Raw genomic sequence first — 26938 nt, 5'->3', positions numbered from 1 at the left:
TGGCTTTGTTATATTTGAAATGTGTATATCATTAGTAAGGTTTTTCTTCGCAGAGTATTTCATGAAATTAATTTATAATTCCATCTTGCAGCAATCCATGAGAGGTACAGAATCTAGGGGGTTTTTTTCCTGCAAGGGATTCCTGTGTAAGATTCAATATGTTTTTAAATCTTGCCCAGATCGTTGGTTATCCTACCTTTTTTGCACCAATAATGCAGCAAGCACGAGGCAATTTTGGAGTCACCCTCCATGCTAAGAGGGGCCAAGTGGGGAGACAAGCTGGGCAGGCTTCAGTGAGAATTTCTGCACTTTGGTGGGTTTCATTTTTTTCTGGCATCAGCAAGGATAGGTTTTACATAAGGTATGTTAAGCAACATAGAAGGCTTATGTCAACCTGACGTTAAGCATTAGCATGGCCATCTATTTCGTGAGGCGAATTATTGTTGAGCTGGACAGTCACAACATGACAAAAGTTTGAGGGGAAAGTGAAAAGGCTTCCAGTGTTTGCAGTTTGTCATTGTCCATGTAATGAACCAAGTCTTGTAAGAAATACGATGGGACTACTCTAGTGGTCACAACCATTGGCAGAGCCTCCGTGTTATTTCTCATCAGAAACCCTATCAGTCACTGGCTCAGTGCTGACTCAGAAGGATGAGGGGCACCTGTTGGATCACCAGTAGTACTGCCTGCCACACTGTTTTCCTTGGAAGTCTCCCATCTGTACTGACCAAGCATGAGGCTGCTTAGAACAGCGGTCACCGTCCCTAACACTGGCAAAGGTAACCCCTTCTCCAGTTCTAGTGCTCCAAGTTTAAACTTTGGCAGGAAGGAACTGAAAGAATTGAAGAAAGAAAGAGTTGGCAGGGTGTTGCATTTGATCTCCAATACTATTGCTAATTTTCTTGGCCACATGATCATTATTTGAAAGAAAGCTTGCAGAAGCTGTTTACAAGTGAAAATGACAAGGCATGGAGTGCAGCTGAGGGCACAAAAATGTCTTGGAGCTGCCAACCTATGGTGAATGTGTATGTCACTGAAACAGACTGTGGGCCTGGATTCAAAACACTTCAACATGCGCAGGTGAGATAAATTGAGCAGCATTGTCCCTTCCTTGTCAATTGCTTTAGGTGTACTCCAGTTGTACCCTTGGAAATTCTTCCATTACAATGCACATCCTTAGTTGCATACATAACATGTACCCTGAAAGATGACCCATCGTTTTGCCAAGACAAACTCCAGTTCCCAAAAAAGTACCCATGACACTATATGGAATAGTCCCCTGTAATTCTTTATTATCATGAATGACTGTATTTTAAATCAATATTTAAAAAAAAAAGAATCAAGTTACAGAACGTGCATAAAATACAAAGTAATTTACAAACAGATCCAATAGCATCTTCAGAACTGATACACTAACAGGAGAAATGGATAAAAAAAAATGACTGACTACAGCAATGCCTTCCGTGTACCTTACACATCATGAGCACCGCAAGACAGAAAGGTTGGCTGATAAATGCAGCAATTTGTACATGCCCACACACAGATGTTCCAGGTTGATTGTATCAGTGTCTGAGGAATGTCTCTCCTCCCACCCACCCCGCTCCAATAGTTTTTCATAGCTTTTTAAGTACTGTAGGAGTTTAAGTGCCAATAACTCAAACCATTTAGTGGACAGTTCGGAGATGAGAGAGTATTATGCAGTACTTTCAACAGTGTAGTGACAGAAGGCACAGTTCACAACCTTATCCCTCAACAGTCTATGGCAACTGCTGACTGACTGATTTGTACTGAAATCAGTCTATTAGACTTTAAACATCATGGAAGTTGGTGACCCCCAGCATTAAGCATTTGCAAATATAAATAAACTATGGGTACATGATACAATATCCCTCAAGTTTTCTACTCATTGTGGAAAGGAAGAACTTTCTCATCCTCTGATACTGCCTGTACCATGGAGTGCAATTCCTGGGCAACACAAAGTGCTGCAAGTTCCAATATTAGAGAGAAAAGTGAATCCGTTACTTAGCTCATGTTGCTTTGTCTTATTTCAGAAGAGGCACCTTGAATGAGCTCCCACCACTATCTCCCATTTCAGCCTCCCAGCAGCACTTCCTCCCATGATGACCTCATTTGCACAGTAATTAGAACTCAAGAGCACCATTGCACATAATGAAGTCTGCAGCTTCGATGCAAAACAAGAATCGTTTTTGCCATAATATTTACTAATAAAAATCCACATACCTTGACCACCTCAAGATGTAACCGAAACATTTAGCTTTACTGTAAAATTGCATTTAAGAGCAATGGGTGTTTCACAAGCAATTTTTGGATGCAAGACATAACAGCTGGAGTAGGGAAAGATGATCTAGTTTAAATAGGCCAGAGATATTCACTAACATTGACAGTAATGTTTTGGGAAGGTCAGAATTAACATTTCTGAGCTGGATTACAAAATGACATTCTAGTAACCCAACTAGTGGTCATCATGTTGGAAAGTAATCCATTAGAATTTCAAACAATTTATTAAACCAAGACTGGCGAGTCAGAGTTGTGACAATGCTGCAGCCATTTGGAAGCAATAATGAATTTAACACTAAAATCAAAGTGTTAAGACGTGAAAAAGATCAGAAGGAATAATAAGAGGAAGTAATTGAACACAAAGAAGTAACCACAAGAATTACAAATATATTTAAATCTTGGACCTGGGGAATATACACAGCCTTTTAGGAAAGAAGAAACAATTATATATTCTGACAGCACTGCATCTTTGGTTTGTTTTCAGTGGTTGGTGGGACATGGATGGGAACCACATTGTTGCTTGGAGACATATCATTTTCACGTCTGTCTGACATTTGCTTTTGAGAAACAATACGATAGATCTCTGCAAAACGAGAACAGAAACCAGTTACTATGCACATATTTTCAATCACAGCAACACCAATAACTTACTCAAGTTTAGCATCTTCTGGACTTTATATATAAACCAGCAAAGTTTGTCAATACCTGGTAACAAAATGAGAAGCACAGCTGTGTAGGTTACATCATATAGGTATCTTCACAATCAGTTCATCTGTACCACCACATTTCCACTATCCTGTGACCAAGGCTCATTTGCTTTTTACAAGACTACTTATAGTTCCCTACACCTTTGCTTGTATTGTTACTTCCCTTGAAGAGAGCTATTTTGCAGCCAGAACTTGCAAGCAAGAGAATTAGGCTATGGGAGACTGAAATGCCCATGCTAGTTTTTAAGAGCTGTATATGGCTTTTGCTCCTGATGATCGTAAGGCTGTGAATACATCTGCAGATGCTAGCATGGCTGAATGGAGCTGGTTGGCTGCTACATTCCCACCTTTTGGAGAGGGCTCAGAGAGGCAGTTGCTCCTCTGCTCCAAAAGACCCTCAGGCCTATCTTATGTCTGATGTATTTGCTGTTGGGAGAAGCAGTCTTAGGCCTGGTCTACACTAACCCCCAAATTCGAACTAAGGTACACAACTTCAGCTACGTGAATAATGTAGCTGAAGTCGACATACCTTAGTTCGAACTTACCGCGGTTCAGACGCAGTCCACACGCGGCAGGCAGGCTCCCCGTCGACTCCGCGGTACTCCTCTCGCCGAGCTGGAGTACCGCAGTCGACGGCGAGCGCTTCCGGGATCGATTTATCGCGTCCAGACCAGACGGGATAAATCGAACCCGGAAGTTCGATTGCCAGCTGTCGAACTACCGCGGTAGTGTAGACCTGGCCTTAGATTGTAAAAAATTATGTAGAGGTGTCCAGAGTATGGGACAGGCCTTGTTGATGTTTAGATCCAGGACACACAACTTGGGGAGAGGTACAGAAAGTACTCCATGTCTGAACAGCAAAGCTCTGACTTTAAATCTACAGACAAAATTTGGACTCTAAACTGAAAGAAAATAAAGCTTGACATGGAAAGCTCAGCTCAAATTCTTGTTCCATTCCTAGTGCCTCAGAGGTGCAGCACATACTTGGATTTGAAGCCTCACCTCCAAATGTCCTGGAGTTAGTGAGTGCAAAGCAGACCATGGGCATTAAGCATTTCTGCGGCTGTAGTGAGTGCATCTCAAATGCTCAAAGAGAAAGAAAGGACAGTATAACCGCGCTGGCTTTAGCAAGGAAACTTACTACTTGCCTCAAAATGGAGGCGTAAATGAGAGAATCTCTTGCAAATTCTTATTCAAAACTACAGTCCCCTTCCAAGCTTTTCTTAGGTAAGTGGACAAGTTTTTTGAGCTCAGTCCAAAGCTACCCTGATTTCAAACTAGAGTGAAGTATGCCAATTGGTACTGCCTCACCCTCTGCTACAGCCACCAGGAGAACTGTTCTCCTGGGGAGGGGGTGAAAATAAATGAACTCCTCCACCCAGCAGTTTGCTGCTCCACACGACGCAGTACACCAAGAGTTCCGAGGGCTGGAGCACGAGACCTTTGCACTTTACTCTTTCTTCTAGGGCAGAATGAGGGAAAAGCATAGCTCAGCAAATATCCCTCGCTGCCCAAAAAGCTGTGATCCGAGTTCTCTTGGAGTGTCCCAGTCAGTTATCGGTACAATAACAATTGCCTGACTGGCACCTTATTTAACCCCAAACCAAGAAATATTTCCTCCACTAGAGAGTAGCATTTGTTCAGAATGTGAGCAATAAACTGCTTAGAAGTGAACAGCCGGACATTTCAACACAAGCAAATTGAGCAAACGTGCAGATAAGTCTAACATTTGCTGCTAAGGGCTGAATACACACAGCTCTGTGTCTGCTTCTGTAGCGAATAGGAAGTGTGCTAGAAAGAGGTCTTCCAGCAAATGGGACTGGGATAAAGGTGCAGGGAAAGGGCAGCATTTTGAACAAGTTGTGAACAAAATTAAACCCCAGCAAATGCAGTCACCCAGGGACCGAACAGGCAAGTCAGACCTGAAGTTCTCCTGCAGGACAGGCAGCACAAGTGCATACAGCATCTGAATGCTGACTAGCAGGGCAAACGGACAAAATCACATGAGCCCAGCTTACAAGGCTTGTTAATAATACAAAGAAAATACCACTATCTGCCAGTAGCACATTTGTTCAGAGAAGAGCAGCAAGTTGGGGATTCAGAACCGACACATCCCACCCCTCATTAAATACAAGAGGAAGAACCTGTTAGGATCATCTCAGTTTGACACGGTTGGCTACACAAGTGAATTGCTGATCTAAGCAAACCCAGCAATTGCCACACTGAAAGGAAGAGGGTTTCTGGTTTCAGAATTACTAGAGTTTTCAGTCAGGTCTTTCCAAAGCAGCCTGAAATAGCATTAATGGTCTCTTGTGCATAGGAGCAAATTCAGGTTGTAAATGGGGTGAACTTCAATGAAACACACACATTCCTCCAACAGGTCTCCAGCACTTAAGTCCCCAGGATTGCGGAGACAGCAATTCTAAGGGCCCACGCTCTGAGTTTATGCATCATACAAAGTCTGTTCTACAAGCCAAAAACCCACACACATCACCTCCCATGCAACACTTGAAAATTCTTCTTTAGATAACACATGCAGCTCATCATGCATCAGGGCATTTCACCCTGAAGTACTGCTGGGTGGGGTGGAATCGGAGCTCCTCAGGCATCAAGATCTCCAGGCCAAGTTTTACCATCACACGGCTCCTACTGACGTCAGTAGAGTTTCCTGTGCATGTCCAAGGGCAGAATCTGACCTATTACTATTTAAGAACAAGTGAATGCTGCTGCCTTTACAGTTATAACTCACCAGCAGCACTTCAGTGGATAACCTCTGCAGACACCAAGCTTGAAAACAGTATTTTCATGAAGCAGCATTACTGAGCACACACTCCAGTGCATTAGCACTAACAGTCCTGTAACATTAGACATCACACCCGTCCGGTTCCACAGCTGCGAGCAAAGATTTGCAACTTACAAAAGAGGCTTCTGTTTTCACATCCCCATATCCTACAGGCTTCAAGCTCTCTCACCACCACTACCCAAGAATTGGATGGCATTTCACAGACAGATGCACTGTTGATTCCTCCTTTGGGTGCTGAAATTTACCCTGGTCTGACATGTGATATCTATAGCCTGCCTGCTGCACGGCATCATCCTGTGGCATCAGCAGCAGAGGCTTTGAGGCCTGCACGAAGATTATCAACATATCCAGGCCTATGCTATACAACTAGCCAGTCCCTAAGGATTGCACGCGAATGAAGACATGCAGGAGGAGAGAGATTAATAGTTTACACTCCGTTCAGTAACAACAAAATCCAAGTCCCTATTAAGTGCTCGATCAGTAGCACGGGTCACTGTAATTGGCAATCTCTGCTCAGAAAAGGCCTCGCACTGCGACAGGGCTGGGCAAGTGACATTGCTCTAGGGGGAACCTTGCACAGGGCCTGCTTAGCCCACTGCTATGTTGCCCTCATTCTTAGGCGCACCAAGCTCTTTAACAGGAAAATCCCCAGGTGGTTTGTCATTGGCGGGAACCCCCCATAGAAGTAACATTACAAATCACTAGGTGAGAAGGCAGCCCCAGAGGAAGGACAGAGCAGCAAGAAAGAGGCTGATGGGGGCGGGGGAGGGCAGAAGAGGAGGAGACAGCATGTCACACACTTGAGACCAGATTCCCATTTACACTAAGGCCACTGTCCCTTGCTCTGGCCATGCAGAGGATTTTACAGTGGCTGTAGTTATAACAAAGACTCACTGTAAGGCCCCCGTGCATTGCCAGAGCAGCGTGCAGCAGTGCCCGTGGGAATCAAGCTCTCGAGGGCTAAATGTTGCCTTGTTAACAAGGCCATTTGGATCATCTGCTTTGGCTGCAGAAGGACAGACATTGCCCGATTTGGTAACAGTCCAGAACCTGTACTTCTGAGCAGCTGAACCCTGCACCAAGCTGGGCGCTCACTGGGTATGAGCTTCTACTCCAGCTACACCTTGTCATGAGCAACCAGGCTAAGAAAGGGCATTCTCCCCCCCTCCACCTGCAATCGGGGTGGAGTACGTGCACAAGTGTAAGCTGCCATAACACCAGAGGACCCATCCTTCCCATACCCACGAACCCTAACATTTAAAGCAGCTTTAAAAAAAAAAAAAAAAAGGCTGTGAATGACACTGTTCTTATCGGGTGCTGGAGAACACTGAAGTTGGCCTCGCTGGTCCTACACATTGCAGAGAAATGGCTCTAGCTATAACGAACACCAGTTCAGCTGACGTGCAGTTAGCAGTGTTGGGAGCCCTACTACAGGCTGGCTGCCAGTGCTTTGAAACACCATGTCAGACCGGCTCTGTGCAGGGTTGCATAAGCATCTAGATGTGGAAAACAGCAGCCGTAGACGGTTTACAGTGCGGTTCCAGCCCTGCTAACGCTGGGGGACGTGACGGAGCATTCAGAGTCTCTACTTCTGTGTGTCACATTGGTTATTAGCCTGTCAGGTTTTAGGTTTATTATGGCTCCGATCTGATTTGCTTTGTAGAAGAATAAGAAATGCTTCACCCTCAACACCCTATTCGTAGAGGTGTCAGGGACATAACTCTTTGCCAAGAGTAAATTGTGCAGAGCAAGCAGGGGCTGGGTAGCACCAACCAATTTGAATTTCACACTCTTGAAGTAACCCCCCCATAATCATTAGTAGGTTTTGGCTAGAAAGAGCCAGCTATGACAAGTGTTATCAAGAAGTTTACCGGGAGAACATTCATCCTTCACACGCCAGTTGAAGTGCGGATGGAGGCAACCTGCTGCTAATATATTTACTTCATTTTATCTCCCTGACACAGGAGCTCAACTAGAACAAGCCACATTTTCTCTAATCAGTAGAAGTGTTTCCTCAAACACGATCCAACTCCTCCTGAACAGGAACACCATCTGCATGCCTGACAATTCTTTATCTAAAATACTGTCACCACAACACGCAGGGAACAGCTACATTTGTTGAGCAGCAACCAAACCTTCCAGAAGCCAGTGAGGGCAGGATTTGATTCACTTATTCTTCGATTACAAAATGCACCTCGTAAAGGAAAATTAAGCATGGAAATAGAACGTCCACTAATTATAATCCAAAACAACTTCTGGAATAAAAGATGCTGATAAGGGCATGTAAGACAAGGTAGTATAGGCTGCTTTGAAAACAGCCTTCATTCATCTAGCTATTCCCCAAGAGGTAAATTGCTTCCCCATGGCATTAGCAGTATATTAGTCTGATTGTGTAGCTAAGACAGCAGCCTGGTGCAAACAACAAACTTTTTGCCTCAGCAAATGCCTTTATGGTGCAGCAATAAACTAGGGGCAATTTGATGAGTTATACAGAATTTCAGAGCTTTGGAAGAAACCAACTTACACAGCATTCTATCTGCTGGATTTCTAGATTTCTGTTTCCTTTACACTGCCAGAGCTGAACTAATAAGCTAAATATTAACACCTGTGCCAAGGGTCTTTACCCCTACCAGTCAAGATGGGGCAGGCAGTGTAGCTGAAGAGAAGCTATTCAGTTTGAAGTGTAGAACACATCCATAAATACACACTGCACACTCTGACATACATTCTGATCACATGCTGAAATGTACATGACCCTGGGAGATGGCAAAGGTATTTGGTTGCTGGGACTTGGTGGAGGGCAGTTAGAGAGACTGCTTCTCCTAAAACACTTGTGCAAAATGGGCATGCCTCAGGCTGAACCTTGCAGACTGCCTGAAATGAAAATGGATGGAATTCCAACAAGCTTGCTAGCACCTGTCTAATGCGGTCTACCTATTACACGTCAACCACTCCCCTGCCCCACACCCAGAAATAGCATCAGTAGATACTCAGCACAGAGAGATGCAGGTTAATAATGCTCCTTGTGTTGTCCAGTTTTATGGAGTTTACTCTTTCAGCCTTAATTTTAGTATTCATAGCAATCACCACTGACTGATCTGAAGTTTTTAAAAAAGGAGCCACAAACAGTGATTAGAGCAGAAACTGGGAATCAGGACTCCTGCATGCTAATCCCAGCTCTACATGGACATGAGCAAGTCAATTAACCTCCTTGGGCCTCCGCTCACCTGTCTGTAAAATGGGTACACTTATGTACTATACAGGGATGCTGAGGGATTTGGGGTTTAAAAAAGCATTTCAGGAGCCTCCAAGAAACATTAAAAATGTAATTTCAATTGCAGTAATAATTAAGTGTTCTATTAAACAGGAAATTCATGAAGAAGAGAATCTGTCTCAAACATGTAGCATTCTTAAAAAATCCTGACACTTTGGGTACTTCCCTTGTTTAACAAATACCTGTCTGTTTTTGGCAAAACATGCCAACTACCTAGGAGTCAGCAAGGACTGCTTCACTGTTCATACAACAGATGTAAGCTCAGACAAGATCAATTGCAATAAGTAATTGTCCTGCCTCAAAGTGATCTCCAAGGTAATTTCATGAATATTGAATGATTGCGTGCAAGTTATCTCCTCTTACATTTTCACATTCTAATATAGCTGCTGACAGTCTGGTCCTCTTCAGTGCATTTTAAAGACACAAAGTATTAAATTCTCTGGCCTATACATGGGCATTTTCCAGATAAGAACACATTCAAACAGACTAGTGCCTGCTACCACAGGAATGGAGGGTGGGCGGGTGCTGAACAATACAGAGACAGGTATAATTTAGAAGTAGGACTGCACTCCTACCAGCGCAGGGCAGCCAGCCAGGCACAGGATAGATGCAAAGGTATATGGGCTAGACCAGTGGTTCTCAAAGTTCTGTACTGGTGACCCCTTTCACATAGCAAGCCTCTGAGTGCGACCCCCCCCCCCTTCATAAATTAAAAACACTTGTTTATATATTTAACACCATTATGCATGCCAGAGGCAAAGCAGGGTTTGGGGTGGAGACTGATAGCTTGCGACCCCCCATGCAATAACCTCACGACCCCCTGGGGGGTCCCGACCCATTTGAGAACCCCTGGGCTAGACTCACTGCTGAATACAGTTGCAGGGGCACCACAGAGGAGCTGGTTGCAGCTCTCTGATGCTGTGGTTGGTTCTACTCCAGTCCTGGTCTTGTGTAGATTCTAGCAGTTTAGAGGGCCCTCTGGGCTGTTCTAATTTGCACTGGCTGGCTATAGCCAGTAAGGAGCAATCAACTAGGGAACTGTCGGAATTTGACATGCTACAGGCAGCCATGGCTCCTCTTGCCCTACTATGTCATGGACTGCAGGAGGTGGGGTTCAAGCTGGCTATGCCTGCTGGGAATTCCAGATGTGGCCAGTTTCCAGCCACTATGTACTGCTTGTGCAGAGTAGAGAACATCTAATGTACTTGCATGGCCCCAGCACCATAATATCTGAGTGCCTCACAATCTTTAAGGTATTTATCCTCACAACCCTCATGTGAGGTAGGGTAGTGCTGCTCTCTCCGTTGTTTACGGATGGGGAGTTGTGGCGCAGAGGGGTTAAGCGACTTGCCCAAGATCACACCGGAAGTCTGTGACGGAGCAGCAAATTGAACCCGGATCTCCCAAGTCCTAGGCTAGTGCTGTAACCAGCAGGCTAGAGAATCTGGCCTGTGCTCTCTAAATCTAGGGGAAATTGCATGTTTAAATGGCAAAGTTGTACACAATCTGCAGTTCCTCCCCTGAGCAGCACACACACAGACCGCACAAAGCACTACAAGGCTCACCTGTCAGAATAGTCTGGAAAGCAGCTTCCACATTCGTAGAGTCTAAAGCAGATGTCTCAATAAATGACAAGCCATTCTTTTCTGTGTGGGCAGAGAGAGATCGTAAATTACAGTGTAGGCATCGCACAAGTGATTCTCATCAAGCAGTCCTCCTGTGCCAGAGACTGGATTTATTGCAGTTCATGTTGAAAACCTTGTGTACCTATATAAGTGTAGTTACGAAAACAAATGTTCTCTCTTCTAAAGGGGACAAGGAGAACAGTGCTGTAATGGCGGTAGTCTGTCCCCTTAAGGACAGTAGAGCCTAGGGGGGTCAGCCAAGCCTTGTTCTGTAGCATGGCCCTGCTGCGAGGTTTGGGGAGTTCTGAGGTACTCAAGGGATTAAGAAAATGGCAGAGGCAGCTATGGGGGGAGAGGAAGTGGTCATGGGGAGAATACTTTGTGTTTGTGGAAAATGTGTGCTACTGTTCCTTTAAGGGTCCAGAGCCAGGAGCCTTGTAAAGAGCGCGGGGCAAGGCTCCCTGCTCTTCCAACCAACCAGGACTAGCTCTGGGAAAGAGGGCTGTATATATTCTGCCTCTTCTCTGAAAGCAGTGAGATACCACCAGGAGAAAGTTACCGCCCAGGAAGCTCTCCAAACCCAGGGAGAAAAGCACTCAGGTAAGAAGGGCCAGCTGGAGAGGAGCTAGTTAGAGGCCACAGCTGTCCTGAATTAATGAGCACAGCCCTCCTTGTTGGGCTGTGGGCTTCTGTACCAAGGAGGAGGCTGGGGGACCCCTGCACCTAAAGGGAAGCTCTCTTTATTAAACTAAATAAGTTAGACCCTAAAGTAGGGGAATATTGTTTAAAGACTCTGGATGAGGGTGGTTTATTTCTGAACTCCAGAAGAGGTAGCTGAGGGAACCATGCCTGCAGGGCCTCCCCATACCATGAGGGGACACTAGGATGGCCACCTGCCATGAACGCCCAGTGCCAGTAACAACACACTCACATGCTGCATGTTTTAGGCACCAGTCTACCCCAGAGGCTTATCACCCCAGTATGTGCTAGTGAGACTTTATAGCAGTGGTTCTCAACCAGGGGTATGTGTACTGCTGGGGGACTTAGATGTCTTCCAAGGGGTACATCAACTCATCTAGATATTTGCCTAGCTTTACAACAGGCTACATAAAAAGCACTAGCGAAGTCCGTACAAACTAACCTTTCAGAAACAATGATTTGTTCATATTGCTCTGTATACTACACACTGAAAAGTAAGTACAATATTTATATTCCAATTGATTTTTTTATAATTATATGGTAGAAAAATGAGTCAGCACTTTTCAGTAATAGTGAACTGAGACACTTTTGTTTTTTGTCTGATTTTGTAAGTTTAAGTGGGGTGAAACTTGGGTTTACACGACAAATCAGACTCTTGAAAGGGCTGCAGCAGTCTGGAAAGGTTGAGAGACACTGCTTTATAGTACTTCCACACAGTGGGGGGGCGAGGGGGGCTTCTAGGATTATTCCTCAGTCCCATATCTCCGCCCCGCCACAGCAACACTATGATGTAACTTCTTGAACGAGGTAGTGCTGCTTCTGCCGGGGTGAGGTTAGGGTGTTGTTCCAGTGTCCTGTAAAGGAGAGCTTGGTATCCAAACTTTACCCCTCTTCCCCCCCCCCCCGATATTCTAGAACCTCACTTCAGTGTCACCAGAGCACCGAGGTGTGAGTCGCCTCAGGCAAGGAGTGATCACTCAGAGTGCGGGAAGGGGCAAGGAGTCGGTTTTAGTTCTTTTAAGTTTGACTTCCATGTTGTGGTTTCTTCCATTCTCTCAACCTCAAGTTTGGATGTTAAGTGTTACATGAAAGGGGGAAACCCTCCTGCAAGCATCTCAAAGCTGCCCCCTGTGTCAGAGGGGAATGATCCTCAGGGATTTTGAGTCCAAAAATTCAGTTTCTGGTGTCGTCCTACTTGCATGCAAACATCCTCACTTAGCCTGTGAGGCAAGCTGTGTGCAAGCACCTGCATAAATCAGTGACTAACTATTATTAATGCAGGGAACCCAAATCCATGTTCCAGTACAAAAGAAACTTGGCCTGAAACTTATTTATGAAAATGGCAATGACTGACCCAGCCAGGTGACCCCAGAATTTAATTGCACATTACTGACATGATCACAATGGTCCCTTCTGGCCTTAAAGTCAATGTGTCTGAGAGACAAAGCTCTCATTTGATGAAAAGGCCTTACCAGTTGAGTTTGGTACCTGCTGGGGGTGCTCAAAACCAAGTTGAACAGTCTCATGTCTCTTGGCCTCTCAGAGTTGGTAAGACAACTCCCACCTGTTCATGCTGTGTGTGTGTGTGTGTGTGTATATATCTCTCCTCAATATATGTTCCATTCTATATGCATCCGAAGAAGTGGGCTGTAGCCCACGAAAGCTTATGCTCTAATAAATTTGTTAGTCTCTAAGGTGCCACAAGTACTCCTGTTCTTTTTGCGGATACAGACTAACACGGCTGCTACCCTGAAACCAGTCTCATGTCTGTATATTTGCTGCCTTCACTGCTGTGTCTACAGTTGTAAATGCTAAATAGAGCATAGGCGGCAGGTATCATAGGCTGGGGGAGGCTGTGCATCCCCCAAACAGCCAGGCGTGGCCCTGCCCATGCTCTGCCCCTACCCCATCCTGCTTCCTGCTCAGCAGTGTGCACCCTCCTGGCACTTCAGGGCTGGGGACGCTAGCCTGAGGTGGAGGCCGGCAGCTGTGGGGGAGAGGGGGGAGGGGAGGGGACCCCCTCTGGACTCCTGTGGGGGGTGCGGAAGGGGAGGGGCCTTGGGCAGAAGGGGCGGGGCTGGGGGCTAGCCTCACCCAGCCAGCGGTTCACATGCTGCCGATGAAATAAAGGCGGGTCGGAGGGATTGGCAGTGCTATTACACAAGAGACTTAGAGTCTTAGCATCCCTGAGAGTGTTGGAGCTCAGGAACGCATGAGACGCTGCACCTGGGTTTAAATGGATATTGTCACAGCACAAATGCCTCTGGCTGATCCAAGGAATGGCATCAGTATTGGTGCCATTAGTCTGCTTGCCGAGAGAAAAGCACCGATGTCTATGGGGAAGTGTGTTAACAGTGGGCTGAGAGGGCAAGTAACAACTCACTCCTTTGTTCTTTAAAAGCCTGTCTGCATTTCGAATCCCCAGAGAGGGGTTACCATCAACAAACTAGATTTAATCCACTAACCTGCAAAAGCTCTGGCCTCATCCGTAGGGACTGCACGCAGGTGACGCAAATCACTCTTATTACCCACCAGCATAATGACAATGTTACTGTCAGCGTGGTCTCTCAGTTCTTTCAACCATCGCTCCACGTTTTCATAGGTAAGGTGCTTGGCAATATCATAAACCAACAAAGCCCCAACAGCCCCACGGTAGTACCTGTGGGCAGACGTGTATTCTTGAATCAGCAATGAACAACATGATTCAAACAAACAATCTTCCTCTGTGCCGTAACAGAAGGTGAATCAAATCTCACTGACTGTGCTATTTGATAATCCATTCTTAGAATAAGCAGACCCAATTTCATTTTGTTCTCATTTACCTTACACTTTAAGCCAGACAGTTATTCCAATTAGCTAAGGCTGCTGCATGGGGGACTAGTGGTGTCCACTACAGCATTATTAGGGTTTCTGCTTTTACAATAAAACTGATAAAACCTCAAAGTACAAAAAACTTTAAAAGGGTTATAAATAGTTTGTAGTTAGCTGGGTCTCCAAGCTCTTTACACAGTGGCAGGGCTGAATTAATGCAGGGGCTTTAGGGGCTGCAGCTAAGGGGGGCCCCCGCAGGCCCGATGCAGCCCGTTACTTCTTTTCATCCGGCCCACAGCAAGTCTCCATGCCGTGGGCCGGACCCGGTCCCTGAGCCTCAGCGCCGGGCCCAGAGCTGCGAGTGCTGGCTCGCTGATGTGCCCTTGCAGCCCCTAGGCAAGGGGTGTTCAGGGAATGTCTGTGCACTGCCCCCAGCTGCAGGGGCAGCACCTGTGGGCACGGGCAGCTTGCACCTTGCAGATCAGCCTGGCCCCTCTGCCTAGGGGCAGACATGCCAGCCACTTCAGGGAGCAGAGCACCATGGAGCCAGGGAAGGCAGGGATCCTGCCTTAGCCCTGCTGCGCCACCAACCAGGTGCCGCTCGAGGTAAGCACCTCCTGACCGAAGCCTGCACCCCTTCCCACACCCTAATCCCCTGCCACAGCCCTGAGCCCACTCCAAACCCCCAGGGCCCCCCAAAAAATCTAATAGCCCCGGGCCCACAGGAGTGTTAATCTGGCCCTGCACAGTGGTTAAGTAATATTGCCACTTACAGATGGACAGAGAAGCAGACAAGTAAGATGCCTTGGTCAGGGACTGGCTAAACAACCTGGGGTTTGGTTTGGTTTCAGACTGCTACTCCAGACTTCCATCCATATATTAGCGACAGCTGATGTACTTTATAAGATCCCAAATATCCCATTTCCTCTCACCAATATTAAAATAGCCCCATACACTCAGTGTATCTGAAGGGGGGCTAAATTAATCAAATTCAGAATTTTTAATAGAAATATATAACACTGAAGACAATTTTTACTCCTGAAACCCAGTAAGTCTGCCTACAAAATACCATGCTTTTACCAGTCTCAGGTTTTACCACTTTACAGGGAGATGTTTTCAAGCATTCATTATGGCACAAAGGATTCTGAGTTCTAATTTCTCTCAGATTCAGGAGAAAACTGAAACCAAACACTAGTTCCAGTAAAAATATACACTTTGCTTATCACTTACGCTGATGTTATAGCTCGGTATCGTTCCTGTCCTGCTGTGTCCCATATCTGAGCCTTTATTGTCTTGCCATCAACTTGAATGCTTCTTGTTGCAAATTCCACTCCAATAGTGCTTTTGCTTTCCAAGTTAAACTCATTGCGAGTGAATCGAGAAAGGAGGTTACTCTTGCCCACACCAGAGTCTCCAATAAGTACAACTAAAGACAAGACAAAAGTGTCATCAGAATTGCACATCATCCGCAAATATACTCCGAGCAATTGTTATAATTAGCTTTATTCACAGAAGCTTTTACTTTTCACAATGAGATGTGGGCAAAAGAAGGCAGCAAAGCCAAGCCAGCTGTCTTAACTTAACTGCTCAAATATTCTCCACGCTTCCAAACAAGTGGAGATACCAAATCCAACACCATTTGAACAAGGTCTTTTTACCATTGTTTAATTCAAATCTGTCTCCCACAGTGCAGTAAAATACTCCATAGTTATCTAGCTACTTATTATGGTAATGAGCCATATCTCTGAGCACCTCAGAAGGGCCAACAACTTGAATTTCACATCAAGGCGATCCTTGGAGTAAAGTCAGCTGGAGCTTGCCAGTTGTGTTTCTGTAACAAGAGTCCGTGGGCCAGATCCTGGCCCTCAACTAGATCTCCTTTGTGTCTTTTGGCAGGGAACCACAAGCTTCCCCAAGGGGAAAGTCAGGGATTCCTAACACCGGGGGAATCCCTGGGATGCAAAAAACCAACATGGTCAGTCAGCTTTGTCACCTTCTTGAGCCTGGTAGGGTGCAAGCAAAGCCACAACCCAACACATTCAGCAGTCCTCTGCTGGTAGAATTTGCTTTAGGGTGCTGCTTTCCAGTGTAAAAATTAGAGCAGTCCATCATACTAGAGCTGTTTTGGCCTTTGCCCAGCTCCAGAATGAGTGGAGCCCCCACCATTTCGCCTGCCAATTAAATCCAGCTCATCCAGACCCAGGAACCTGGCCCCTTAGGACTACACCACAAACCTCACCCCAGCTATGGTTTGGGGATTCAGCTATGGATACATTTGCAGAAGAAAGGAGACGGACAGCAGGTCCAAAATCCAATTCCTGGAGCAAGTGATGATCTTGTGAGGGTTATTTGGAGCAGGCTGTGCTGCTGAGGTTAAAGATGTAGGTTTGGGTATAACCTAAGGGCTCACAACAGCATGGAGGTGACGCATTCAAACTCTAGCCATGCCATTCCTTTGATTCACAGCAACAATGGACGAGCAGGATGATCCTATGCCCTGACAGCGATAAAACACTGCACTGATAACAGGGGAAACAAACAGGATAAATAAGGGCCTAGAGAAGGAAGGCAGATAACCTTCCAGCTGGGAGTGAGTCAATGCCAGCAACAGCAAAGGAGAACCCACAATTGCATGGCACGTGATTTTGCTGGGCAGCTTTTGTTTTTAAAGTCTGCAATATTTGCTCATAGCACCTCCGATTTAGCATTAAAAATGGAGGTATTCCAGCACAGGTCCGTTGAGGATGCCTTCTGAAATAGTCACACTCTTTCAAGGTATGAGAAGAGTGGAATGGGGTAATTAAACTCAGCTCAAGTATTAAAAACCAAGCCCAGGCTGAGTTCGACGTCTGCAGAGAGAACTGCTGCAGCTTAACACGGCAGCTTTCCCAGTTACTGTCCACTGCTTCTGAGTCTTCTGTGCCTAATTTAAAAAAATTCAAAAAGCAACACTGGTAAGAGGAATTTTCCTTTATTATAAAGGCCATCGCACCAGTGACGCATCTTCTGAATTCCCCCCTTGCCACAAAAAGCAACACATACAGTAGCATCAAGAATGGCCTTAGAGGGAGTACTTCATGAAAACATCTTTCTGGCTTCCTCTGCCAGCTGACTCAGCAAGAAGCTAGCCATGCTGCAGAAGCTGTACGCAGCACAAAGTCTCAGTTAACCATTTGTTTAGAGATCGGGTAGTTTATTAGGCTTGTGAAATCCACATTTGATACAGACAGAATCTGGCTTTTATTCAACAATGACAGCTCAATGCTGTCAAATTTCAGTTGTCCTCCCATAGCAGATTTTGCTAACGTAGGAGATGCAGGATTGTAACAACCCAGGTGCAAGGGACAAGTCTATTTAATTTACTCCTGGGGGAATTCTGCTCCACCGTGCACATGCAGAATTGGCAGATTTCTTTGCTTCCCTGCAGCAAACCGTCTTTCTGACCCAGAAGCAAAGGGAAGCCACAAGAGTGGTCACATGCCCCCCTCACAGCAGCCTGGGCAAGTGGTTGCGGGTGCCCAGAGCAGCCAGCTGAAAGGTAGATCACTGTGGGGAGGCTGGGGATGCCCTGACTGGTGCCAGGTCAGACCCCCACTCTCCATGTATCCAGACCCCCAGCCGAGCCTCACCTCATGCACCCAGAACTCCCACACCGAGCCCTACCCAGGGCTGGGGATGTGGTGGCTCCTACCCTGCCACCGGGCTCAGCAGCTATTCCCAGCTGGGCTGGGGGAAGAACACACTTCCACTACAGAGTTGGTCAGACCCCCCACCCCCCCAACTCCACTTCCTGCCCCACTGCTCCTTAGCTGCAGGGGGGAGGAGTCACTATATGGGGGGCTGTCCACGCAGCCCCCCTGCATCTGGATGCCCCCATACCCAGATCCCCCCAGCAACCCCCACCCCTCTGCACCCAGACCCCTCTGCCCCCGCTGAGGCCTAACCAACTGCACCCGGAACCCTCCCAACAAGTCCCTGTGCATCCAGATCCCCACTGAGCCACCCACACCCAGATTGCCCCACACAAAATCCTCTTACTCCACACCTGATTCCCCCCCCACACACTAAGCCCTTCCACACCTGGATCCTGCTGGGCTGAGCCTGCCTGCCCACACCCAGTGTGTTTGACAGGGACGGGGAGGGCCCCAGGGTGTTTGAGGCAGGCCCAGCCATTGCACTGGGGCTGGGTCAGGCGCAACATCACTGTTGAGTCCATGTCCTGGGGGAGAGAGGATGCAGGTTGATGCTTCCAGCTTCCACCCCGGACACACCACACGATCCATCGTCTACAGCCAAGCGCTGAGGTACAACCGCATCTGCTCCAACCCCTCAGACAGAGGCCAACACCTACAAGATCTTCACCAAGCATTCTCAAAACTACGATACCCACACAAGGAAATAGAGAAACAAATCAACAGAGCCAGACGTGTACCCAGAAGCCTCCTGCTACAAGACAGGCCCAAAAAAGAAACCAACAGAACTCCACTGGCCATCACCTACAGTCCTCAGCTTAAACCTCTCCAACGCATCATCAGTGATCTACAACCTATCCTGGACAATGATCCCTCACTTTCACAGACCTTGGGAGGCAGGCCAGTCCTCGCCCACAGACAACCCGCCAACCTTAAGCATATTCTCACCAGCAACCACGCACCGCACCATAACAACTCTAACTCAGGAACCAACCCATGCAACAAACCTCGATGCCAACTCTGCCCACATATCTACACCAGCAACACCATCACAGGACCTAACCAGATCAGCTACAACATCACCAGCTCATTCACCTGCACGTCCACCAATGTTATATATGCCATCATGTGCCAGCTATGCCCCTCTGCTATGTACATTGGCCAAACTGGACAGTCACTACGCAAGAGGATAAATGGACACAAGTCAGATATCAGGAATGGCAATATACAAAAACCTGTAGGAGAACACTTCAACCTCCCTGGCCACACAATAGCAGATGTAAAGGTAGCCATCTTACAGCAAAAAAACTTCAGGACCAGACTCCAAAGAGAAACTGCTGAGCTCCAGTTCATTTGCAAATTTGACACCATCAGATCAGGATTAAACAAAGACTGTGAATGGCTAGCCAACTACAAAAGCAGTTTCTCCTCCCTTGGTCTTCACACCTCAACTGCTAGCAGAGCACCTCACCCTCCCTGATTGAACTAACCTTGTTATCTCCATACTGATTTATACCTGCCTCTGGAAATTTCCATTACTTGCATCTAAAGAAGTGAGGTTCTTACCCACGAAAGCTTATGCTCCCAATACTTCTGTTAGTCTTAAAGGTGCCACAGGACCCTCTGTTGCTTTTTACAGATTCAGACTAACACGGCTACCCCTCTGATACTTAAAAATTAACATTTTCAATCCTTCAGAAGCTTGATCCCATGCTTTCAGATAGAAACACACTGTGTACTAGCTCCAAAAGTTCCAACAGCTCCTAAAATTCTGGTCAAAACTGAAGTGTGGGAGAAAAACAAGGATGATCAAAGTGTACTTCAAAGGTCCTAACCATCAGGGCTGGAAAGTAATTATGTATGCAACTTTGGGGTTTCCAAAGGGTTTTATGGCATTTGTTTCAAGGCCTAAGGACTTGTCTACATTTACATCTTATAGCACTCTAACTTGCTGGCTCAGGGGGGTGAAAAATCACCCCCCTGCGCGCAGCAAGTCTGAGCTCTTTAAAGTGCTAATGTAGACAGGCTCCAAGTGCTGGAAGCCGTGCTGGAGGTGGATTACCAGGAGCGCTAGAGAGCTCTCTTGCACTTCAAAGCGCTGCTGCAGGAGCGTTCCCACGGCAGCACTTTGAAGTTTCCAGTGTAGACATACCCTACATTTGCCACACAATGGGCATTAGCAGTCACTGATCTAGGATGTAAGCCAGTAAGTCCCATACTTTGGAGCAGTCTATATCTGCACATGGCAATCGGGATCGGAGAAGTATCAAGGTAGGGAGAGCAGATGGGAGAAAAGGTATATTTAAAAAAAAAAAAAGCTACAAGATGACTCAGGCTTACAGAGCATTAAGGCTGGGCATCTGTACCAGCCACAGCCTTCACAGCTGCAGAATGAGGCCCAGAGTGCTTCCATAACCCAGCTTCCTAAGAGCCACTTCCTTACTGAACAGTTCAGCTCATTACTCTTTGCTAGCAAACAAACTGAATACAGTATTTTTAAGAGGCGCCTTGGCAAGTGTTTTCCCAGTTTTCAATTGAGACACTTCATTTTTAGTCACCTTGACTGATTGCAAAACATTTCTCCTTTATGAGTTCACTCTCCCCTGCCAGGTTGTTGTATCTGATTGTTACTTGTGAATGAAGGTAAAAAATATGGCTATTTGTTTTTAATCCTCAGTATGACCAAATCTCTATGAAAGCAGCATCCAAGTGAACAGATCTTTGGGGCTATTTATAGTTAACCACCGTGCAACAGGGAAAATATTATACTTTTGTTAAATCATACTGAAATCTACTGTAATAGCAACTGAACTGTTGATCACCTAAATCTATTTACAGTTTAGGAGACTGCTTTCTTGTGAGTTGCAATTAATGAAATCAAACCAGGCTTAAAACTCTTGCCATGGTCCTTTAAACATGTGACACCACCAAAGCTAGCATGTCCACCATCTAGAACAGTGGTTCCCAAACTTGTTCCGCCGCACGGGCCAAGGGATGTGCTGGCCGCCACTTCCAGCAGCTCCCATTGGCCTGCAGCAGCGAACCGCGGCCACTGGGAGCCGCGATCGGCCGAACCTGTGGATGCAGCAGGTAAACAAACCAACTGGGCCCTCCAGGGGCTTTCCCTGCACAAGCGGCGTCCCAAGTTTGGGAACCACTGATCTAGAAGATCAAAAAAATTAATGAAAGATTCCAATTTCTAATACTGAGCTTCCATCCTATTAAAAGGTAGTCCTTATGTGAATTATGTTTAGCTAGTGCAATTAGTGTTAGCATGACACTAAGCACTTGTACAACACTTTACAATAATAATTCAGCTAAATGTTAGTAGTTTTACTGTTGCTACTGCCATAGCAAGTCCCGTATTTTGGTGAACAAAATGAAATTCCTTTAATTGTAGTTTGTTTGGTTTTTTTGGTTATTAGATTCTCTAGAGTTCTGTACAAGTCTAAAACATGTATATAAATTCAGCATCTTAGGCTGCATGAAAACCAAACTATTAAGATGAAAACCCATGTTTAGCTTTTGCCTTAAAGCTTAAAAGCAACCATTTTCTCAAGTGTTTCAACTAGCTAATGAAATTATATTCTCAGACTCCAGTTTAAACATTAATGGTGAACCTATAACTACAAATTTGCATTGTCTAATGTATCACTGATAAAGATTGGGGTGGAATACAACACCTAACCGCATCATCATAAAGTTTAGGACACATTTACAAGCATTGAAAGGTTACTTCTGAAAACACTTGGATTTATTATTTATGCTTTTGTTCCCACCACAGAGAGCCGTATCCAATAACAAACCTTTCCTATATTTTGTGTCTTTATATCCCTTATACATGTGAGGAACTCTATAAGAGTCTGCAAAGTTACTATACTATCCTTCAAATCTCTCCTTAAAACCCACTTATGCTGTGATGACCAAAAAAAACCCTCTCTATAATGGCTAGGCAGTTGTTAAGCAGTGATAACAGTGAGAGGATAAACATAATGTGTTAATCTTGTGCCCTCCCCCTTTGTTTATCAACCAATTGTCTCATCTTATACTAACACCGGAGGACTTTGGGGTAAGGGACAGTCTGTTCTGTGTATCTGTAGTGCATAACACAACCCAGCTGGAGCCTCTAGGTAATACCATAATACAAATGAATAAATACAAATCTTGTTCTCTACATTCATCAGAGGCAGCAATGAGACTTGCTACATCACAAGAAAATGCCTTCACTTGTAATGGAGAGAGAGGCCCAAATAGGGTTTGCTAGCATTCTAAATAGCAGTGGCTTTCAGGCGACAGGTTTTTCCATAAACAGAGCAAGTATGAGACAGTAATGAGAGGTCTGAAACCCAGACCAACAGGTTTGTGCAGCTTTAGCAGAGCTTCTTTGATTTAGCAATCAAGTTGGAGAAAAATGAGCAAGATGCAATAACGCCTCCTCCTGTCAAGCATATCTAACAGTCAGCTGATCGTCAGTGCAGTCAGGCCCAAATTCAGAAATGGGGAAGTGAGTTTGCTAGCTCACTGAGCTGTAGCTCAACGAAACATCCAGCCAGTTGGACAACTTTTATTTCCATAAATATAGAACCACCATTTTGGTTGGAATAGTACCTACGAGCGATTTTTATAGAACTGAAAGATCAGGATGAGCATGAAAGAGTTTCACAGAAGGTGTAATTGACAATGTGCAGCAAAGTCATCTTAAGATTCGTATAACATATCCAATACATAAACTCAAAGTGGGCAACAGTTTGCACTGTCTACTCTAAGGAGTGATATGCTGCTTAGATAACAGCCTGGTTCTACAACATGGGTATAAAAATATTGATAAATTCCTATCTAATCCTAAATAGGGTCATAAGAGGGCAGTGGCTGTCACAATGACTCTTTTTTCCTAAAATAAGAGTAAATAAAAAAAATTAAGTGACTGAAGATCATAGATCTCATCTGCTTTCTGCAGTGCAGCGTCCGAGTACTCTTGCCACTGCTGTCTTTCAAGCAGTCCAAAGATAGGAACCTGAAGGGCAACACATTGGAGTGGGACAGCCAGAAATGACAAAACCCAACTTTTTGTAAGTCCCACTGAACCATGCTAAAGTCTTGAACAACAGAGTCAGGAGACAGCTAAGTTGCAACAGCTCCTCTGACTTAGCTGTCACTGTAGTGCAGGTTGGCCCATACCCTTGGCGCCAGCATTATCAACACAGATTTGGAGATAAGGTTGTCAGTCTCTGACTCTACAGAACAAACACTGTAGGTCCTATACAAACAGGGGAGGAGGAGTAAGAGCAGGAATAGAAGATATCACCCGTTACTTTAAGGTAGGTTGAAGATTGAACTCAATCTCCTAATCCATAAAACCTCCCTTATGCTCACTTTATTTTCTTGCATTTTTCCTTCTTCTGAAGATAAAGATGTGTAACATTTGGATTAGAGAAGTAATCAGTTTATATAAATTTAAACTAATGTTGCATTTTTCCATACAAAAGACATCCTTTAATATGTCCAATTTATACAATTTTTGTAGTGCTCGTGATTTAGGATGGTGGTTTAATAATTCAATGTAAACAGTAGTGTAACCAAGACAAGAGCACTGGATGTGCTTAAATTAATGACCACCAAGATGGTTTTTCTAGACTGCAAAAGGGAAATGGATTGTAACCTTGCCAGGTAACAATTGCTGTTGTAACCAGATTCCCTGACTTAGTTTTAGTTGTAATATATATTTACCCTGACAGATGTTGTACTTAAGGAAAAGTATGGTAAAAAGCTGCTTTCCAAATGGAAGAACATACAGAAAAGTTTACTTAAGTTATTGCAATTAAATATAGGGGGAGAAAATCGTTGCATTTTCCCTTTTGAGGTCCATCCTTACTGCTATGACAGTAACATTTCAGAGCTCCTTTGCTATTACAAGGTACAAACTAATATTTTAAATCCAGTGTTCAATACATGCAGATTTCCACTCTAGTATTACAGCATGTGGTTACCTCTGAAATATTTTCAAAATAGGCAATTTAAGTGTTCGCTTTAAAGTTAGTAAATACTCAATGTCACCATTTCACTGTGCTTTTGCAGCATGTCTTACTTATGAAGATTTCCAACAACTGCCGTTTCATTTCGTCAGAAAGATAAACGTTAAATGGACCATTTGCTACATTCTGATGCATCTTTAACAAAACTCAGTTGAACCAAAATGAGAAGCATCTGCCTAGACCCTGGAAAACAAGGAATTTCTGCCTTAATCTTCCGGGAGCTTTATGAAGTGGCAAGACAGGAAATGAGGTCAGTGGGTGTGAGATAATGGTCACAGTATCCACTGGAGCAGAACTCCAGCACAGTATGAGGCAAGTAATGCAATATTTACTACTGCATGAAACTAACTGTGCTTATGATGCCAACGTCAACCCCCGAAAAGGCATAATTTGCCTTAACAATACTGTTTAACCTGTAAACTGTAATAGGAAGTGACTTCTACTTTCCCTCTGTGCAACCACTAGTTATTTTATTCAGCACATTGACTGCTCTCTTCGTTCAGGAGCACAGCCCAGGATGACTGTTTCACATTAAAACTGCTCCAAGATTTAGTTTTATTTGGTCACTTTTGAGTAGGCTTGTCCAAAGCTACAGCCATCCCCTACAAGGCTAGTATAGCAATACTCACACCTCCCTATTTAAAACCAACACTCTACAAGTGCAGAAAATCTGAAAGGGTTTCTGGAGTTTTAACTTTGGTGATCATCATTCAGCCTTCTTTGGGCACTAATAAGAACCTGGCAACACAAGGCTCCCTCCAAAATAGATGGCAGGTCTCCATCTTATAGTCTGACTATAATTAGAAACTGAAATGTAAATGTTAAATCACGTGTTACTCTATCAAACCAAGAGTAAGCATCTCTGCCAACCATTTCCTCGGCCCCACAAAAGAAAACCAAGCTTGGGGTTTACTCAACCCCCAGGGAGAAATCAAAGACACTGAAGTTGCTTTGTGATGATGACGGAAGTGGTTTACAAACTAGTTTTTTTTTTTTTTCAGTGAAGCAACCTCCGGAATACACTTCAAAGCATCCTCTCAGTCAAAGGCTGGGGCGCACCAACCAGGACCACCAAGATGTGGCCCGGGACAAGACTGGATGGGGGTACGGCTAGGCGAGACGGTATTATCGAGGAGTCAGATTTCCCCATGGGCATTGACATTTCAATGCAGGGACCTGGCCCAGAGCCGGGAGCATCTTGCACCGTCACAAGGCTGGCCCAGGAGAGGGGGCTGCTCCCCCCAACCCACCCACGCCTTGGGGGAGGAGAGGCAGGCCCAGAAGGGACGTTCCCCAGGCGATGCTCCGGCGGGGAGGCTCCGGGCTGAGCTGTCCCTGCTGCGGACGGTGCTGAGGGCTGCACGGCCTGGAGGCGATCCCCCCGCCCCGGGAAGGTGACCCCTCCCCCCGAGGGCAGCGCCCCCCGCGCAGCCGGGGCCCGGCGGGGTGTGGGCAGAGCTGGCGGCCGGCCCGCCCGCGTACCTTTGAAGAGATAGTCGTACTCGTCGTCGCGGGTGCCCATGGTGCGCGGAGCCAGAGAGCGGGAGCCGCCGCAGGACTAAGGAGCCGAACCCGGGGCCCCTCCTTACGGCCGCTGCGGCACTTCCGCTCTCGGCGCCCCGCCCCACCGGCGAACTGTTTCCGGGGTCACCGCGCCCAGGGAGCAGGGCCGGGGGCAGCCCTTCCGGGGTCAGCGCGCTGACTCCGCCCACCGGCGGGGCGGGGCCGGTCTCTCACCGCCACCGCCTCCCGCGCTGGGGTGGCGCTTTGCGGACGGCCCCTCACGCCGTGATTCCGACCCGACCCGACAGCGCTGTCCCGCGCCGCGCCTCACGGGGCGATGCGGTGCCCGTGGCTGAGAGCGCCCTACCGGGCCCGCCCCTGGGCGTGGCAATAGGCTGTGGCACCCGGACTCCCCTCCGTCCCCCAGAGACGGGCGCCCCCCAGCCCTGTACCCGCCCGTAGCCCCGGATATAGCCCGTCCCTCCAGGCTGCCCCCGGCTAGGCCCGGCCCGCCTGCCCCCGTCCCCTGGGTCTGTCCGCCGCTCTGCCCCCTTTCGCCCCCTCCTGCTCTGACCCCCTGGGCCCGGACTGGGCTGCTCCCTTCGGCGCCGGACGGGCAGGACCCCGCAGGGCGGTCCCGCCGCACGCATCACCGGGCGGGGGCAGGGGGGTGCTGGGGTCGGGGCAAATACCAGGGGGGTCTCTGGCGCTGGGTCGGAGCCCGCCCGCCCGCAGCAAGGATGACAGGCCGCTGGGGCGTCTTATTGCCAAGGCGGTTCCATGGTGTAATGGTTAGCACTCTGGACTCTGAATCCAGCGATCCGAGTTCAAATCTCGGTGGAACCTGTTCCTTTTCGCCCTCCCCCGAGCTACAGCGAGGGAAGGTTCCTCTCCATCTTACACAGCCTTTCCCGTGAGTTTAAAATAACAGAATCTTTATTTTCAATAAAAATACGTTATTTATCCGTTTGGAATCCCTTACCCAACCTAAGTGCCTTGGGGAGTTATTGTTTGCATCCCAGTAGTTGATATATAGTTTTTCTATTATCCTTATTATTATTAATGTATCATTAGGGGTGGGTTAATATTCAGAAGGAGGCAACGGTGTGAAACCATGCACCAGTCTCTTTACAAAGAGCAGCCTAGAGCGAGGTCAGCTGGGAGACTCAGCCAGGCTCACAAACCTCTCAGCAATAGCACAATGTGGGCTGACGCCATCCAAGTTACAAGCAAATCAAAGCTGAGTTGGGGTTTGAGTCCCTTTGCCTAGGCTAGGTCGAATCTCTCCAATACAGGTATTATTAGGGAAGTGCTTGAATTGAAAATGTGCAGCCTTCAGATAGCTTTCTTTGGCCTTATGACTACAAAGCACCCTCTGGAGGGATGCTTTACATGCAAGTAACTCATCACCCACAAGATGTGAACAACATAGCATAGGAGTTTTACATGGTGGATTTTGTACTGTAGGTATTACCAAGCACGGCACTCCATACA

At 46.3% G+C, this 26938-nt stretch overlaps 1 protein-coding gene and 1 non-coding gene across 2 annotated transcripts; one reads left to right on the top strand and one right to left on the bottom strand.

Annotated features, from left to right (window-relative positions):
- Positions 1 to 1267: 1267 nt before the first annotated feature.
- On the bottom strand, positions 1268 to 25546 carry RAB11A (RAB11A, member RAS oncogene family). Its single transcript, XM_065411481.1, has 5 exons — positions 25424 to 25546; positions 15448 to 15643; positions 13872 to 14065; positions 10648 to 10728; positions 1268 to 2881 (listed from the first exon to the last, which is right to left on the bottom strand). Exons 1-5 carry the CDS (start codon positions 25461 to 25463, stop codon positions 2742 to 2744), a joined length of 651 nt encoding a protein of 216 aa, XP_065267553.1. The 5' UTR covers positions 25464 to 25546; the 3' UTR covers positions 1268 to 2741.
- Positions 25547 to 26218: 672 nt separating this feature from the next.
- On the top strand, positions 26219 to 26290 carry TRNAQ-CUG (transfer RNA glutamine (anticodon CUG)). Its single transcript has one exon. It is a non-coding gene; the product is annotated as a tRNA-Gln (tRNA).
- The last annotated feature ends 648 nt before the right edge of the window (positions 26291 to 26938 follow it).

The sequence above is a fragment of the Emys orbicularis genome, chromosome 10 (assembly GCF_028017835.1).
Source record: "Emys orbicularis isolate rEmyOrb1 chromosome 10, rEmyOrb1.hap1, whole genome shotgun sequence".
Classification (NCBI taxonomy): domain Eukaryota; kingdom Metazoa; phylum Chordata; order Testudines; family Emydidae; genus Emys; species Emys orbicularis.
The sequence above is the reverse complement of the archived record's forward strand: the minus strand, read 5'-3'. Positions and strand labels throughout refer to the sequence as shown.

Coding starts and splice junctions, on each gene's coding strand:
- RAB11A (XM_065411481.1), bottom strand. CDS start 25,463: ATGGGCACCCGCGACGACGAGTACGACTATCTCTTCAAAG. Junction 15,644..25,423: donor GTACGACTATCTCTTCAAAG/GTACGCGGGCGG, acceptor TCTTGTCTTTAG/TTGTACTTATTGGAGACTCT. Junction 14,066..15,447: donor TACCGAGCTATAACATCAGC/GTAAGTGATAAG, acceptor GTCTGCCCACAG/GTACTACCGTGGGGCTGTTG.